Consider the following 15,674-nt stretch of genomic DNA (forward strand, 5'->3'; position numbering starts at 1 on the left):
TTAAGATATTGACAAAAAACATATTTGTTTCATCCTCTTCCAATGGTGGATAGACTTGCACCGCTACATCTCTCCATCTTTGAGCATATTGTCTAAAACTCTCGTTAGACTTCTTTTTCATTCCTTGCAACATCATATTATTGGGCTTAATATCTTTTACATGTTTTTATTGCTCAAGAAAGGACTTAGCCAAGTCTTTCCACGATTTCATATTAGCTCTACTCAGCTGGTTATACCATCGGATTGCCAAACCAGTTAAGCTTTCCTAAAAGCAGTGTATCAACAATTGATCATCCTCTATGTATCAGGTCATCTTCCTACAAAACATCGTGATATGCGCAGAAGGACACCTGGTACCATCAAACTTCTCAAAGTCAGGAACCTTAAACTTTTGTGGCAAAACCAAATCAGGAACTAGACTTAATTCCTTTGCGTCGAATCCATAGACACCGGTATCTTCCTTCATGGCTCTTACTTCTCTTTCTAATTATTTCCATTTCTCTTCCAGCAGATTGTTTTGGTCCTTCTTGGCTTCTTCATCAAGGTCTGAAACTTGATGATATTGATGTTCTTCATGATACGAACTAGATCCAGGTTGTACGTTAACAGAAGCACCGACTGGATTAATGTGCACCTTCCTGATATGAACATAAGTCACTTGAACATTCTGAGATTGTTCTGGGGTGAACCCTGGAGGATAAAGTGGGTCTTCAGTTACAGCTCCTGGCACAGGACTTTTCCTATGTTCCAGATTTCTTCCTTCCAACAGACTCGTATACTTGGCAAACATCTCCTTATGGGCATTCATCATATCTTCTTGCATTTTCTTCATAATCTCTTGTAACTCTAGCTGAGTTTTCTCAAGTTGAGCAATTTTATCATCCATAACCTTCTTCCGGGTATTATAGGGATGCTTGGAAGTTCCCAATATTACTCTGTCACACAGTCTTTTTATTAATGTTGATGTTTATTAATGAATTTGAAATATACGATTACAAATGAATAAAATGCGATGCAAAAATTTAAATGCATTAAAAAATGTATATGCAAAATGCAGGGTGTTGATCCTGGAACGACTCTTTAGAACAACTCTTTATATTAGAACGACGTTCAATTACAAAGTTGGAACATATCACAAATAAATCTGCACCATATCTCCTATTTGTTGTACATGTGCTAGCAACTCCACAATCTTCTGGTTTTCTTCAGCCTCGGGATCTAGTTCTTCAGTCACATCAGTAGCTTCCTTAGATAGAATGACCAAATATTGAACTATTCCCTGCGCGTGTCCTTGATAACAAGCAATAAGGCCATCTCTTTGCTTAACTCTCTCCTCAGCTCGCTCCAATCGAAAACGCCACTGTACATCCCCCTCATAAGGAATTATCGATAGCTCACTTGCTCGCCTTTGAAAATCTTGAACCATGGCTTGAAGCTCACTTACTTGTTTTTTCAGACTCTCAACTTCCCCACGGCTTGAGCTACATTCCCTACTTCGGTATCGTCGTAATGCAGTCTCTAAACTGGAAATCTTCCCCTTCAACTTCTCATTATGGGTTTGACTCTCTTGTAACCGCTGCTCTAAAGAATCCTTTTCCTTCGATAAAATCTTAACTTGGTGTCTGATTTGCTTGAGCTCTTCTTGACTCTCTCTGGCTACTCTCTTGAGGCTAGCCACTTCTTGCCTCCATTCGACAGATGACTTACTCGAGCTAGAACCTGTCTGAGCTTTTACCATTCGTTGATAAGTTGACCGAAGATCGTCAAAGTCTAGCCGAAGTTGCTTCTCCACTCTTTCAATTCAATCTGCTCTACTCTTCTGAGTGTCAATATCCAATCCCTTTTGATACACTTCATTTTCTAGCTTCTGCAAAGTCATTCTCCATTGTCTCCGTTCTACTTCGAAATCGCGCTTAGCTAACTCTAATGGAGATGGCGTCATTCTCAACTATTCTTCCACAGGCTGAATGTTTTCAAGATTCACCATCGGGATGTTATCATTTACTCGACTGTTTCTCCACTGCTCGTACTCTTGAGATAACTCGAGATCATAAGTGAATAGATTCACACGACGAGTTTGCTTCCAGGCCTCAGTAACCCCTTTAACTTTACCCTTATATTGATCTCCTTTGAATGCAAAATATGACCCTACCAAGTCTCATGTGGTTGGAATGAACTGCCTTGACCCATACTGTCTAGAAACTAGTAGCGGTGCATACCCGACAGAACCCCATATACCTGGCAACGGAACCCAATCTCGCTCTCCACATCTGTAAAGTATATCCGAAGAAACATTCCACGAAGCTCACCACAAAATACCATCCTTGATATCTTTAAGGACATCTGCATTGTCCTCAACCTCTTTCTGAACCATTCGTTCCATATTACTGGCTTTCTATATGGACATCGATCCCAAATCAACACCATGTAATGGATAGTGCAATGCAAAACAGAAAAGAAACAAGGTAAAGACAATAAAAGATCGGTTAGTAAACATAAAGCAATTAAGTCGGGATAACAATTTGTTAAAGTATCCTATCCACATGCTGGCTACCCAATCATGCTTTATCAGATCCTACCCAACATGATATCTACCCCCATGCTTTGTTATTCACAAAAAGAAATCCTAACCACATGATATCTAATTCGCATGCTTGTTCGAAAAATAAATCTAACCGCATGATATCTAGTTCGCATGCATTTATTCGAAAAACGAAAAATAAATGACTCAAAAAAAGCTTTTCCTTGTGTACCCTCCTCACGGGATTCTTAAGGCTCGGGGTTGGCTCAAACTAAGTTCATGCTCTATGTTCACTATATATTGGGTTCAGTTCTAAAGTAATAGGTTCTCGAATTGTCCTTGTCGGGGCCCTTTTGGGCTGTAGAACCCTCAATCCTAGCCCATCACAGGCTTTAGGGGATCGAGTTCAATTTTGAGGGAACACACCTCCTTATGTCCATGTGAAGGTGATTACCGTCACGAGGACCATAAGGCGTGAGCTCTAGGAGTGATCCACTATCCCATGCGGAGGTGAAAACCACACGAGGGCATAGTCTCTCACTCCTACTTAATTTGGACGGAGCGGGGTTTTAGCTCATGTCATGATAATGCAACTGTGCAGTGTGTGAGGAAAAGAGAAAAAAAAATAATAAAAACACTCAAAATTTCCTAAATTCACACAATTAATCTGAAACCATTAGCAAACAAATCAGTACAACTATTTATTAGTTAATCGAATTAAATTAAAAAAAATCAAAAATACAAACAAAACTTATTAAAAACCAAACAAGGGATCAAAAACCAAATTAAAACGAATTTATAATTTTCAATTGCAAAGACAATTAATTAATCGACTATCGGCCTGACTCTCTAAAAAAAGATCCCCAGCGGAGTCACCAAGTTGTCGAAACGATTTTTTCTTTAAAAATGAGAAAGTGAGATTTTGAAAACCACATTAATTCTTAATTATCCTCTTTTTAATTTAAAAACAAATGCGATTTAAAAGACCTCTCGTTTCGAAAAATTTTGGATTTCCTTTACGATCGAAAAATACGGTTCGAAGAGTCACCGCCAATCTTTGATTAGGGTGTGATTGGGCACCCAAAAATGCTGTCATTTTAAACAAAAATTAATTTTAATTAAAACAACAAATTGAGGTCTGCATTACCAAAAATGAGTTCGGGAGTCGGTTATGTGTGGGGAAGGATTAACACCCCCACAACGCCCTAAATCTGTACCTAGTCGATTAATTAACGGCTTTGCAATGAACTTTATAAATTCGAACTTAATTTGATTTTTGATCCCATAAAACAAAGATGTGAATTTAATAATATTCAAAAGCACTAAATAAATTAAATTAAGATTACCAAGTCGTTTTAGAAAGATAAAGAATGTTCGGTTATTTACAAATATCGAGACCAGATCTTAAAAGCTATAACAACATTTTCTCGATAAATTTAAATAGTCGAACATTTCTTTTTCTTCCATTCCCAAATTTTAAAGTGATGGATCAATTTTTAGGCGTCATTAATGGGATATATTTTTATTTTAAAATTATTAAAAGCGGACCTCAAATGCGTTATGACAACCCACTTAAAACAATTTTAAATTAAAAGTATATTACCCTTAATCCAATTATGTAATATGTCGAGTTATGCACATGAGGATATCATACAAATTGTAAAAAAAATGTCATACGATCACATATACATTAAAGATTAAATAAAGAGCTATCATGCAAAGTAACATATTCATAACAAAATTACATGTTGTAATCCATTTATGTTGTAATGTATAAGTTAAAAGCATGCTGTAATACACAAAAACAACATACAACATATTAACTGAAACATATTCGATATAAATATATACATAATATTTATGAACTAGTGTTTAATAATAAATAAATAAAAAAAGCACAAATCCATGATTTAAACGTGAAAACATGCAACTTTTGAGGGACTGAAAATCTGAGTTTACCAAACAAAATCGATGGCCAAAACTTAATTAACCCAAATGCTTTAATATATAAGCTAAACTAAAAAAACCTAAGCTAAACTCCTAAATTTAGCACTGTCGTTTCCAGTACCCTTCTCCATTCTCCCTTTCTTCCCCGATAGCTGAACCGAGAGCCTCCGTCGCCACCATTCAGCCACCACACCTTGATGGCCAACTTCTATTCGACTGCAATTGTACTTCACCTTAACCGACCGGCAACCCAACGACGAAAGAAGCCTAACTACTTCGGTTTTCTATATCCCAAAAGAACCCACTCTCAACCGAGGACTTTGGCGCACGCCTAACCTTCATAATCGAGAAAACCATTCCGATGACCACCCTCAACGGTGACTCTCTACTTCTCCGGCGATGGACTCAACTTCTCTTTCTAACTTCCTTTACACTCTTCGAAACCCATAAGCCCTCTCTTCAAAGCCCCTCAACGATGAAAGAAAACGAAGAAGAAAGGTAAATTTCTCTCTTTTCCCCCTGCACTTTGTCTTGTTTTATAACTTATGCTTACTAATCTAATTTCAAACTTTTTTTTTGACATAGCTCGAACATAGAACGAATGTAGTCAATAAGACTCCACTTGAATTCGTATAACCCAAGTGATTCAATCCCAAATTCTCTTTTTATTTAATTCAAAATAATATTAGCGCACACACACACAAAATGAAAAAAAACAAACTGGAAAACAAAAGCAATTGAAGAAGAATTCCTCGAAAAAATATACCTCTATTGCTTTCTCTGTTTTTGAATTGTAAGATTATACTATTGTTTCTTGTCGTATCCTTTTACACCGCGAAATTGATGATAGCTACTAGCATTTTCGGCTCCTCGTCCTCTCGTGATGGTTGATATTTTCCTCTGATGACTCCTCGTTGATCTTTTTTTTTCTATTTGGTTCATAGTCTTTTTAGTGGTTCCCCTCATTTAGTTTTCAGTAGTTAATCCCCCACTATTTGATTATTTTAACTGCTAAAAACCAACGTCAATCTCTCTTTTTTTCTACATGCAACTGCTGTCCATTGGGCTTGAGATAGGCCTCCAACTGGTTTGGACTCATTTGGGCTCTCACTAATCACACTGTACCTCGTACTGGATCTAGAACTCGAACGAAGTCCCCGGACAAAACCGAGCATCTACAAATATTTTATCCAAATGTTAATTTTGTTCAGTTGGTAAATGATTGATTCATAGTAAACTTTAATTTTACGTTATTATGGTTCATATAATATACTTATTATTATTTTTAATTGGAAGGTGACTTCAAACCAATAATTAAAGTATATTAAAAAAATAAGTGATTTAATTACGAACAATTCTACAATACGGAGGTCTCGTTATATCCTTTGAAACAAGCAGTTGAATATTGGGTGGCACAAGATCAAACAATGAAACTCGATAGTGATCAAGAGCGGACATCTTCGTCAGTCAATCAACCACCATATCGCATTATCGTGGGATCTAAAAAAGCTCCATAAACTATGCTTGATTTTGAATAACATAAATGACTTTTACTAGTAGGAAGGAACTGAAGTATGTGCTCGGAGTAATGACTAACTTTATAGTTTCTATATAGTCGAATTGCACTTGGAGCTGTTCAAAATCGTAGGTTCATGCCACTTAAAGACCATTGTAAAAGCCTCACAGCTCGACTTAAAGAAGCGTGACGATATATGAGATTCACTCATTATTACTAGAGCGAAATACACCTCCGATAAAACTGAAAATAGTGGCAGATAACACCGAAATATTCGTATTCAAATAAATCCAGTCTTACGGAGGTGGAGTCCACCCAAAGGACTCTAGTCGGTGATAGGAACATAGATTAGTAAAATATTTTATCCAAACTTAATTTTGTTCAGCTGGTAAATGACTAATTCATAATAAATTTTAATTTTACGTCATTGTGGTGAACAAGATCCTATGTCTCTTTTGTGTGCCTTTTTATATTCCTGCTAATGATATAATGCCGCATGTATTAATAAATTTTATTTAAATTAACAGTTCATCGTCAGTACCCCAACTCTCACTTCTTTTTATTACTGTCGGTTAACATGTCTTTCACCCTTCTTTAGTTAATGATCTCCATTACTGAGTTGGTCTTTGATGCCTCTGTCCATTGCATTGAGATCTTCACAGCTCGAAAACTTTCAGCTTCGTGTTCATGATCAAGTAAGCTGGGATTTTGTTATTTTTAGTGTTTTAATTATGTCCTGAAACGATTTTTTGTAATGTTTTTATTTGTTTCGGTTCTCATGATGATGTACTTACTGATATCTATCAACTTCACTGTTCTACAGATGATAATGTTTAAGTCACAACGGACATTGCGTATGCTTTGAGAATCAGAGCATCTGCAATGCAGAAAGTTACGTACGTAACCAATATTGTTTTATTGTTAGATAGAAATTTATTCTATTAATAAATTAATTGATATTAGACCGGTAAATATAAAAATAAATTAAAAGTTTATTTAAAAAATATGAATCGTGAAAAATTGTTGAGAGAAAAATATTAATGCTGCAGTAAGGACTAAGTCGTAGGAAAATATATATATATATTTTTAATTTTTTGTTCAAATTGAAAAGATATTAAAAATATATGAATTAAAATGAAAACTTTTAAAAATATATATATTTTTAAGTGAAACAATTGTATAATAAATTATTTGGTCACAACTTTTTTTTTTGGACAAATAAAAAATTTATTATCCAAAATAGCAAATTTTTGCTACAAATCAATCAATCAATCAATACAAAAAGAACATTATGCACATCTATACAAAATCAATGATTGGTAGAACTATAAACCCCAAGTATTACAAATGTTAAGATTATTACTATCAAGCCTATTGAAGTTTTTTCTCCTAAGACTAAACCGAACAACATCAATGATTTCATTAAGTATAATTTCAGCAGGTCTTGACCGTTTCTGGAAGATTCACTGATTCCTTTCCTACCAAATAGTATATATAAAAGCAGACCAAGCAATTTTCAAAATGAATGTGATAAGAGAAATCCCTTTCCATGAATTGATTGTTGTTTCCTCCCAGGCCAAATTTGTAGGATTCATACCATTCAAGTTCAAAATAGAATTCTATAAACAAGCTGCTAGAGAACACTTGGAAAATAGGTCACAACTTTGTGTTTGATTGATGTATTTTTTGAGTAAACTATAAGTTAGGTATCCCAACTATCACTTTTTTTCTATTTCGGTCACTAAACTATTTTTTATTTCAAAATCATACCTTACGTTACGTTTTAATTTCATTTTGGGCACACACTGTTAAAAAAACTAACGATGATTTTGATAGGACACCATAAGACGATGTCACATCATTATTGACAAATATCATGTCAGAAATTTTGTTAATTTTTTAACGTGTGTGACCAAAATAAAATCAAAAATATAACGTTAGGTATCATTTTTAAAAATATAATAGTTGAGTGACCAAAATAAAACAAATGTAATTATTGAGATACTAAACATATAATTTTTTTCCTTTTTTCCCCCTTGAATTCACCTTAATATTCTTCGAATTTTCTTAACCAAACTATATGTAACTTCATTGTGTATCATCGACCTATAATTCTTCATTCAAATCATAAAAAGGTAACTTATTTATAACCATCACAATTTAAATATTAACATTAATATAAATATAATCTAACTGAAAAAATAGAATTTTAATTCGATAAGAACAGCATGATTATCATCTATACCTAATGGTTCTCCATGGCTAACCATCTCCATTATGACTTTTAGGTGGGTCATCATGATAATGGGCAATGAAAAGAAAAGCTTTTAGTCTATGCTTTTTCTTAAAACGTTCACGTTTGTGGCTTCGGCTGTCACCGTCCACTGTTTATTACTCCTACTTTGTGACTTGAAAACAATATTTGATGAACCCCTAATGTGAAATTTCATAAATTAGATAATAATAGAGATCGATTTAATTTTAAAATAATGAAGAGTCGATATAATTATTTAGCAGTAGAATTTTAAAATGATAAATATCCATGTTCACAGAGTGGCACACATGTATAGTTTTTACGGAGCCGGCGGTGCTAAACTAAACAACAATTCATTTTTGCAATTTAAAATAATAAAATTAATAAAATTGTGGGACTAAAAAGAGCATTATGCTTCTCTGTCTTTCTCTCTCTGTTCGTCCGCTACCAACAAAAACACTGTTTTGATTTCCACAGTTGTTCTGAGGTGGAAAATGTTCTAGTTTTGAGACTTGAGATTACCCAGAAAAACACAGAGCAATCTCTGTCTTTCGAAACATGGGTGTAACGAGTCCACTCAAAGTCTCAACTCGCTCTCGTTCGTTCAGCACTAAGTTCTTGCCTTATGTTCTTTATGCTCTCTTCTCAATAGCTCTCTTTCGCTTCTACTTTCATCCTTCCCCTTTCCTTCAATCCACCACAGATCAGCTTCCTCACAGCAACCGCATCATTCTCACTTCTTCTTCTCCTCCTTCGCCTCCCTCGTTATCTTTATCCAGAGGTACATGCAGCGAAGAAACTAAAGTTGTCAAGACTTTTTCTCACTTTTTCGATAATGGATGATGTTATTATTATTAATCAAGTTTTGATTTTTTTTTCTATTCTTGCTTATTTTGCAGAAGAGGAAATTGCTAATAAAACTTCATGTAACTACACCAATGGAAGATGGGTCCATGACAAGAGGGGGCCTTTATACAATGGCACAACCTGTGGTACCATCAAAGACGGTCAAAATTGCATCTCACATGGGAGACCAGATTTGGGTTACCTTTACTGGCGATGGCAACTGAACCAATGCCAACTCCCTAGGTTTGATCCCAACACTTTCTTCAACCTTCTTAGCAACAAGCATATAGCTTTTGTTGGGGACTCAATGGCTAGGAACCAATTGGAATCACTCCTATGCATGCTGGCTACCGCCTCGAATCCGAACCTGGTTTACACAAACGGGGAGGATAACAGGTTTCGTACATGGCATTTCGATTCTCATAACGTTACCGTATCGGTTTATTGGTCGCCATTTCTTGTTAGAGGTGTTGAGAAATCGAAAGGTGGTCCGGATCACAATGAATTGTATGTTGATGTTGTTGATGAGAGGTGGGGATCTGATTTGGACCATTTAGATATGGTTGTACTCTCAATAGGGCATTGGTTTCTTCATCCGGCTGTATATTATGAGGGTGGTTCTGTTTTAGGTTGCCATTACTGCCCTGGACTAAACCACACCGAGATAGGCTTCTATGGTGTGATGAGGAAGGCGATAAAGATCGCTCTCGAGTCGATAATCGAGAGGAAAAAGGGTAGTCGTAATGGAATTGATGCGTTTTTAACCAGTTTTTCTCCTTCACATTTTGAAGGCGAATGGGATAAGGCGGGTGCTTGTCCCAAGACAGAGCCTTCCAAAGGAGAGAAGATGGTTGAAGGAATGGATGCGGATATGAGATTGATCGCGGTCGAAGAAATCGAAGCTGCCAATGTGAAGGTAAAGCAATTTGGAGGGATGAGACTTGAGATATTGGATGTGACCAAATTGTCATTAATGAGACCAGATGGTCATCCGGGGCCTTACATGTATCCGTTTCCGTTTGCCAACGGAGTTGAAGAACATGTTCAAAACGACTGTGTACATTGGTGTCTTCCGGGTCCTATCGATACATGGAATCAGATAATGTTGCAAGTTATCAGGAGATGGAGGAGAGGAGAGTGAGAGGCGAGGCGAGGCGAACACGATACAAAATTCAGGGTTTCGATTTCATTTTTTGCTCTTCTGCTGTATTTTGGTTGGTGTATATTTTTCTTTCTCAAAAACAAACGGATAAAAATGAGATAATTTTGTTCTTTGGGGGTGATAAAGATGGGAATTCTTTTGGAACATACGTTGATTTTTGTTATCAGCTCAGTATAAATGAGAGCAATGTGAAAATGTGAGGAGGAATTTTTAAAGATCATTTGGAATTTTCTGTTTGTTTCTTGGGAAACAAGGTTATCATCTTGGCCAATGCCCCTGAAATATGCTTTTTTTTTGTGTATATATATATATACAGATCATCAGTAAAACATATTTTTTGTTGTAAACAGAGTAGTGATACGTTGATTTTTGTTATCAGCTCAGTATAAATGAGAGCAATGTGAAAATGTGAGGCGGAATTTTTAAAGATCATTTGGAATTTTCTGTTTGTTTCTTGGGAAACAAGGTTATCATCTTGGCCAATGCCCCTGAAATATGCTTTTTTTTTTGTGTATATATATATACAGATCATCAGTAAAACATATTTTTTGTTGTAAACAGAGCAGTGAAGCTACAGGTATCCAAAGATACTTTTATATTTCATTTTAAAATATATTTTATTTACAAGGCACAATTTTTAATTTTGAAAAATAAAAAGTAAAAAAAAAATTGACAAAAAAAGGATTTAATATTTTTGTTTAGGTGTAATGAGAATCAAATGATGTTAAAAGAAAATGAGTTTCGGAAGAATATTATACAACACGAGCCTTGAGGCAACATGGCTGGCTTTGGTTCGCCCGTCAACTGATCAGATTGGTCATCTATTTTGTGTTCTTTGCCAGATCACAAAATCACAAGCAAATTCTCAAATGAAAAAAAAAGGAATGCTTTCAGTTAAAAAAAATGTTTTCCTCCACAATTATTCGATGATGTTCTCCAAATTTATCTCATCATCAACTGATTCGGATCTCAAATAAGCTCACAATTTCGATGGCGACAGCAACAGCAGCAGCAGCACTTAAACTATCTCCTTACTCAGATCTCCAACCACAGTGCCAGCGCTTCCAAACCGAATTTAAACCCACCAAAGGTCAATCCTTTAATTCATCTATAAACCCTCTTCTTCCCCTCCGCAAACTCCATCGTCACAGCTTCAAATGTTGTCTCCCTTCTTCTTCCTCCACCAACTCCATCACTCCCACTAAGTACTTCTCATTCCTCGACGAACCCTTTAGGGGAACCCTTGTTTTAACAAACGAAGAGCTCGAAAAGCTCAAAGCTTTGGAGTCTTTTGTCTCTCTTCAATAGTTGGAATCCGGGTCGTTGTGGGTTCGGGTCATGAGGACCGAGGAAATGGATTTGACCGTCGGGTTGTTGGCTTTGTCATTCGCCGAGTCATTGTTCATGTCCTTGCAGTACGAGGCTTTGTTGAGATTCTTCGTGAAACAGTATTTGATGGAGAGGAGAGCTTTGATGCCACATGCTGTCACTCTAGTTGGGTTCTACAGAGAGGAAGGTGGGAAGAGAGGAGAGGAACTGGCTGGAACAGTGGAGGTTTGCTTTGACAAAAGGGGTGGTAATGCTTCTCCTCCTACACCTACAGCTCCCAAGAATTCTCCATATATTTGTAACATGACTGTCTCAAAAGAGCTTAGAAGGAAAAAAAAAAGTTTTCTTTTATTGTACATTTGTATTAGTTTTCTCTGTTCCTTATTTGGTGGATGTTAGTGGAAGGGAATAATGACATGATGTTGGATTTGTAATCTTAATGTGTTCAGTACGTTCCAAGTTGAGTTTGTTCATTTGGATAATGGTGCTACACACTAGTAGGGTCAAAGATTAATGTTACGTTAACCACCAAGTGAAAATAAAATGTGGTATTTGTAATGCTGAAGCCATATTAGACTAAAAATTTACTCTACTAGTCAACAAGCGCTCTCATTGCAGGTTGAGTTTAGAAACAAATGCCTTTTTTTTAATCTAATTCTTAGTTTTTGAATCATTTAGGAGGGGCATTGGTTGACATCTTCTCAAAGCAAGTGAGGAGCTAATATCTCGAATGACTTATTCAAAAGAGGTGTACTTGCATTGCAGAATGATCGATGAGGCTCCGTTCAACATGTACATAAAAGCAGGATACAATGCTGTTCCGACGGACAGTATCTTTATCTTTCTGACATTACAGAGACGGAAGCACTTGATGTGCAAGAAACTCCCGGTTTCTAGCAGTTTCTCAGAGTCGGATGTCAGAATCCGGTGAGGAACTTCTCTCATAAATGTATAAGTTGCAATCATACTGTAATCATAACCATTTGAGCTAAGAGCTGTTCGGCTCACACATAAAACCCATGTTTTTTACTGAAACTCTTACTCCCTCTTCTCCTGTTGTTGATCATTGTCATAAACCTGTCAATTTTTTCTGCTTGTTCGAGGAGATGATTTTGTTCTTCTATTTTTTCTGCTGCGTTGTCTCTTTTCATAGTCCCTTATGGAGTTCAGAAAGCTTGCTAGGATCATCCCTTTGGGTGGATGTGGTACTAAGAATTCGATGGCTACTTGAAATATCTCATTGTGTTTAGTTTTTGACTTATCATGTGCATGGTAGAGCACACTTGAAGGGTAAACTGCATCCAGCATATCCATTTCTTTTATCACTTTTTTTCAAGTTATTGTATTAGACAAACTTCTAATGCACTTCCTCTCTCTTGCTTTGTTAACATATTTTTGAGCACGAACTTATGATCAAGGAAGGGATAAAATGAGATGTCTATCTATGTGCTTTCGTTATTGTTGCTGTAAACTATATCAAAGATCACTATTGGTTCACATTTTTTGGGTGTAAAATTTAACTGTGTTCACACAATGTACAATACATAGAATTAGCTGCATTAAGCAAAATATTATCAAACAAACTGGTGATGCTAACTAGAACAAATGCAGGGATATATTATCTCTTCAACATGAATCCTACTAATATTTCTTTTATTTAGACTCATAGATGATTCAAATACCTTGTCTTTTTGAGGCCTCTTATCAAAGTTCCCCGGTAATAGTGTTTGCTCTTAGCTCGTGGTGTCCTTATTGTCGATATTGTACAGTTTTACTGCTGGTAAAAAAATTGCATTTCGCAACCCATCCTAAAAGGCGAGCCCTAGGCCTTTTGCATTTGTACAGAAAATCAGTTGTAGTTCTTTCACACATTCTGGCATTGAGGGTCGCTCTCTGCTCTCAGCACGGACACTGCGTGATGCTAGCTTTGCAAACATTGCTATAGATTCGATGGTGTATGAACTTCGAGCTATCTCTGGGTCAATCACCTTACGTAATTTCTTCGTATCATTCAATATGTGCCTAACCTGTAACATAGACCGCCAACTTATTTGTTGCAAGTCCTTGAAACCTGAGAGCCATAACCTCTTTGAATTATAAGCTGTTATTACTTGTAACATACCTGGGCTACAAGGTTTCGGTCACTTGCTCCCTGGTTTAAGTCTACAGCTCTAAGTCCGGTCAAAAGCTCTAGAAGAACCACTCCGAATGCATAAACATCACTCTGTAAAGTTAATTTTCCTGTCTTTCATAAGAGAAGACGAATGAAAAACCGAGATCATGCTTGATGTTGCTAATCTAATTTTGTTGAACAAAATCTAACATCTAGTATTTTTTCTAATGAAAGTTAAAGAATGAGATATTTGTTGTATAAGAGTTTGTTTTCCTAGTATTTTAGACTTATCTATACTTTTTGTTAGGAATTAGAAGAGAAATGTAGGGAACAAGTTTATGACATTAAGATGCATACTGATGTATACTCGGGATCGAAATAGCCAAATGTGCCAAGAACTCTGGCAGTCACATCAATCTCTTGACCGTCTGGCATCAGTTTGGCCAGTCCAAAGTCTGATATCTGTAAAGAGTAGAAAATCGAGTTTTAGTGATGAATATGCTTTACAATATCAACCCTGGCTGAAAAATTTTGTAAGTTTCTTACCTTTGCTTTGAAGTTGTCATTTAGAAGAACATTTGTGGACTTGAAATCTCTGTGAACTATAGGAATTCCAACTGCAGAATTAGAATGGAGATAAGAAAGTCCCATAGATGCACCGATTGCCACTTTGAGCCTTGAAGGCCAATCCAGTTTCTTTTCACAAATACCTATTTTAGCAGTTTAAGATTTGATATATGTTAAATGAATGAGGGACTAGGTTGGGAACAGACTTGAGTAGAAACCTACCATTTAAGTGATCTTGCAAGTTCCCTTTTTGCATGTATTCGTAGACTAGAAACCGGTGCTTCCTGTCTGCACAATAACCTATCAACGAAACCAGGTTCGGATGGTCAAGTCTGCTCAAGATATCAACTTCAACACGGAATTCCCGTTCTCCTTCAACTTCTTTGGATGGTGGCAGCTCCATTTTCTTGATTGCAACAACCTTCAGATCACAGAAAGAGAGCATTTGTATGTTTTCTATTGCTCTTTGGTTCATTACCGCCTATTGAAGCATAACTCATGCATGGAAAAAACAAAGCTATTGCTACTCAAACATTAGGAAAGATTATAAATACCTCCCCTGATCGTAGAGTGCCCTTGTAGACTCGGCCAAACCCTCCTTTCCCGAGCAGATTCTTGTCACTGAAAGAACATGTTGCCTCCTCCATCTCCTTGAGTGTGAAAATTGACGACCCGTGACGACGTTTTGTTGGTTGGTGCATTTGATCCTCAATTCCCCAGTACTCTGCAGGTTTATAAATCCCTGCAAGTAGGAATGTAAGATGTTGGAACTTTTATATATATATATAAACCACTGCCAAAGGATGAAGTGGCTATGATGTGAAGGAAAATAACATTCAAGGATCAGTATGATCCCGGGTGTTGCATCTCCGGCGTTTTTTCCATACTGAGACGAAGCGGAGAGGCATTGTATGTCCTTCCTCGGATGGAATCACCTGTGCTTGGTGATTGAATTGACAGATTAATGCTTGAACAATATGAAGAAAAGGAAATGATTCTCAGGATGTGCCTGAAAAAGAGGTATAGACCATTTTTTTCCAACAAACTTATATCAGATGGAGAGTTGGTACTTGAAGGAAAAGAAAAGGCAGGTGAAAGGGAAAAAGAAAGTTGGTTTTGAAATTGAAGCTACTATTGCTATTACTATGTCTTTCTCCATGCAGTTTTCTTTTGCCTTTTTTTTAGGCTTTTGAAAGGAGATTTTGAGGGTAGCCGTTGAGAGGATGCTTTCATTGATTTGTTTTAGTGGCATTCTCCATGATTATTTTCTTCCAAACTATAACTACCATTTTAGAAATTCAAAAAACATTACTGTTGTCATGGAAATGACAATCTAAGGGGGCGTTTTCCCGCTTGGTTTGGCCGGAAATGTCATTTCCGGTAATATTTTATTACCAATAGTGGATTTTTTGGGTATAT

General features: G+C 36.4%; 2 protein-coding genes and 1 pseudogene across 2 annotated transcripts; 2 read left to right on the plus strand and 1 right to left on the minus strand.

Annotated features, from left to right (window-relative positions):
* The first annotated feature begins 8,706 nt into the window (after positions 1-8,706).
* Positions 8,707-10,529, plus strand: LOC120171627 (protein ALTERED XYLOGLUCAN 4-like). Its single transcript, XM_039179310.1, has 2 exons — positions 8,707-9,019; positions 9,138-10,529. The coding sequence occupies exons 1-2, from the start codon at positions 8,797-8,799 to the stop codon at positions 10,223-10,225; spliced, it is 1,311 nt and encodes a 436-aa protein (XP_039035241.1). The 5' UTR covers positions 8,707-8,796; the 3' UTR covers positions 10,226-10,529.
* A 553-nt stretch (positions 10,530-11,082) lies between these two features.
* Positions 11,083-12,711, plus strand: LOC120171636 (annotated as a pseudogene).
* Positions 12,712-13,150: 439 nt separating this feature from the next.
* On the minus strand, positions 13,151-15,185 carry LOC120171645 (probable serine/threonine-protein kinase PBL28). Its single transcript, XM_039179330.1, has 7 exons — positions 15,094-15,185; positions 14,810-14,997; positions 14,478-14,676; positions 14,235-14,398; positions 14,046-14,150; positions 13,698-13,820; positions 13,151-13,602 (listed from the first exon to the last, which is right to left on the minus strand). Exons 1-7 carry the CDS (start codon positions 15,161-15,163, stop codon positions 13,384-13,386), a joined length of 1,068 nt encoding a protein of 355 aa, XP_039035261.1. The 5' UTR covers positions 15,164-15,185; the 3' UTR covers positions 13,151-13,383.
* Positions 15,186-15,674: the final 489 nt, after the last annotated feature.

This window comes from Hibiscus syriacus, unplaced genomic scaffold, assembly GCF_006381635.1.
Source record: "Hibiscus syriacus cultivar Baekdansim isolate YM2019G1 unplaced genomic scaffold, ASM638163v2 tig00003041_pilon, whole genome shotgun sequence".
NCBI lineage: Eukaryota > Viridiplantae > Streptophyta > Magnoliopsida > Malvales > Malvaceae > Hibiscus > Hibiscus syriacus.

Excerpts from the sequence above, each read along its gene's own strand:
- LOC120171627 (XM_039179310.1), top strand. The coding sequence starts at position 8,797 with ATGGGTGTAACGAGTCCACTCAAAGTCTCAACTCGCTCTCGTTCGTTC. Across the intron at positions 9,020-9,137 it reads CTCGTTATCTTTATCCAGAG|AAGAGGAAATTGCTAATAAA; the intron begins GTACATGCAGCG and ends CTTATTTTGCAG.
- LOC120171645 (XM_039179330.1), bottom strand. The coding sequence starts at position 15,163 with ATGCCTCTCCGCTTCGTCTCAGTATGGAAAAAACGCCGGAGATGCAAC. Across the intron at positions 14,998-15,093 it reads CCGGGATCATACTGATCCTT|GGATTTATAAACCTGCAGAG; the intron begins GAATGTTATTTT and ends TCCTACTTGCAG. Across the intron at positions 14,399-14,477 it reads CTTGCAAGATCACTTAAATG|GTATTTGTGAAAAGAAACTG; the intron begins GTAGGTTTCTAC and ends CTGCTAAAATAG.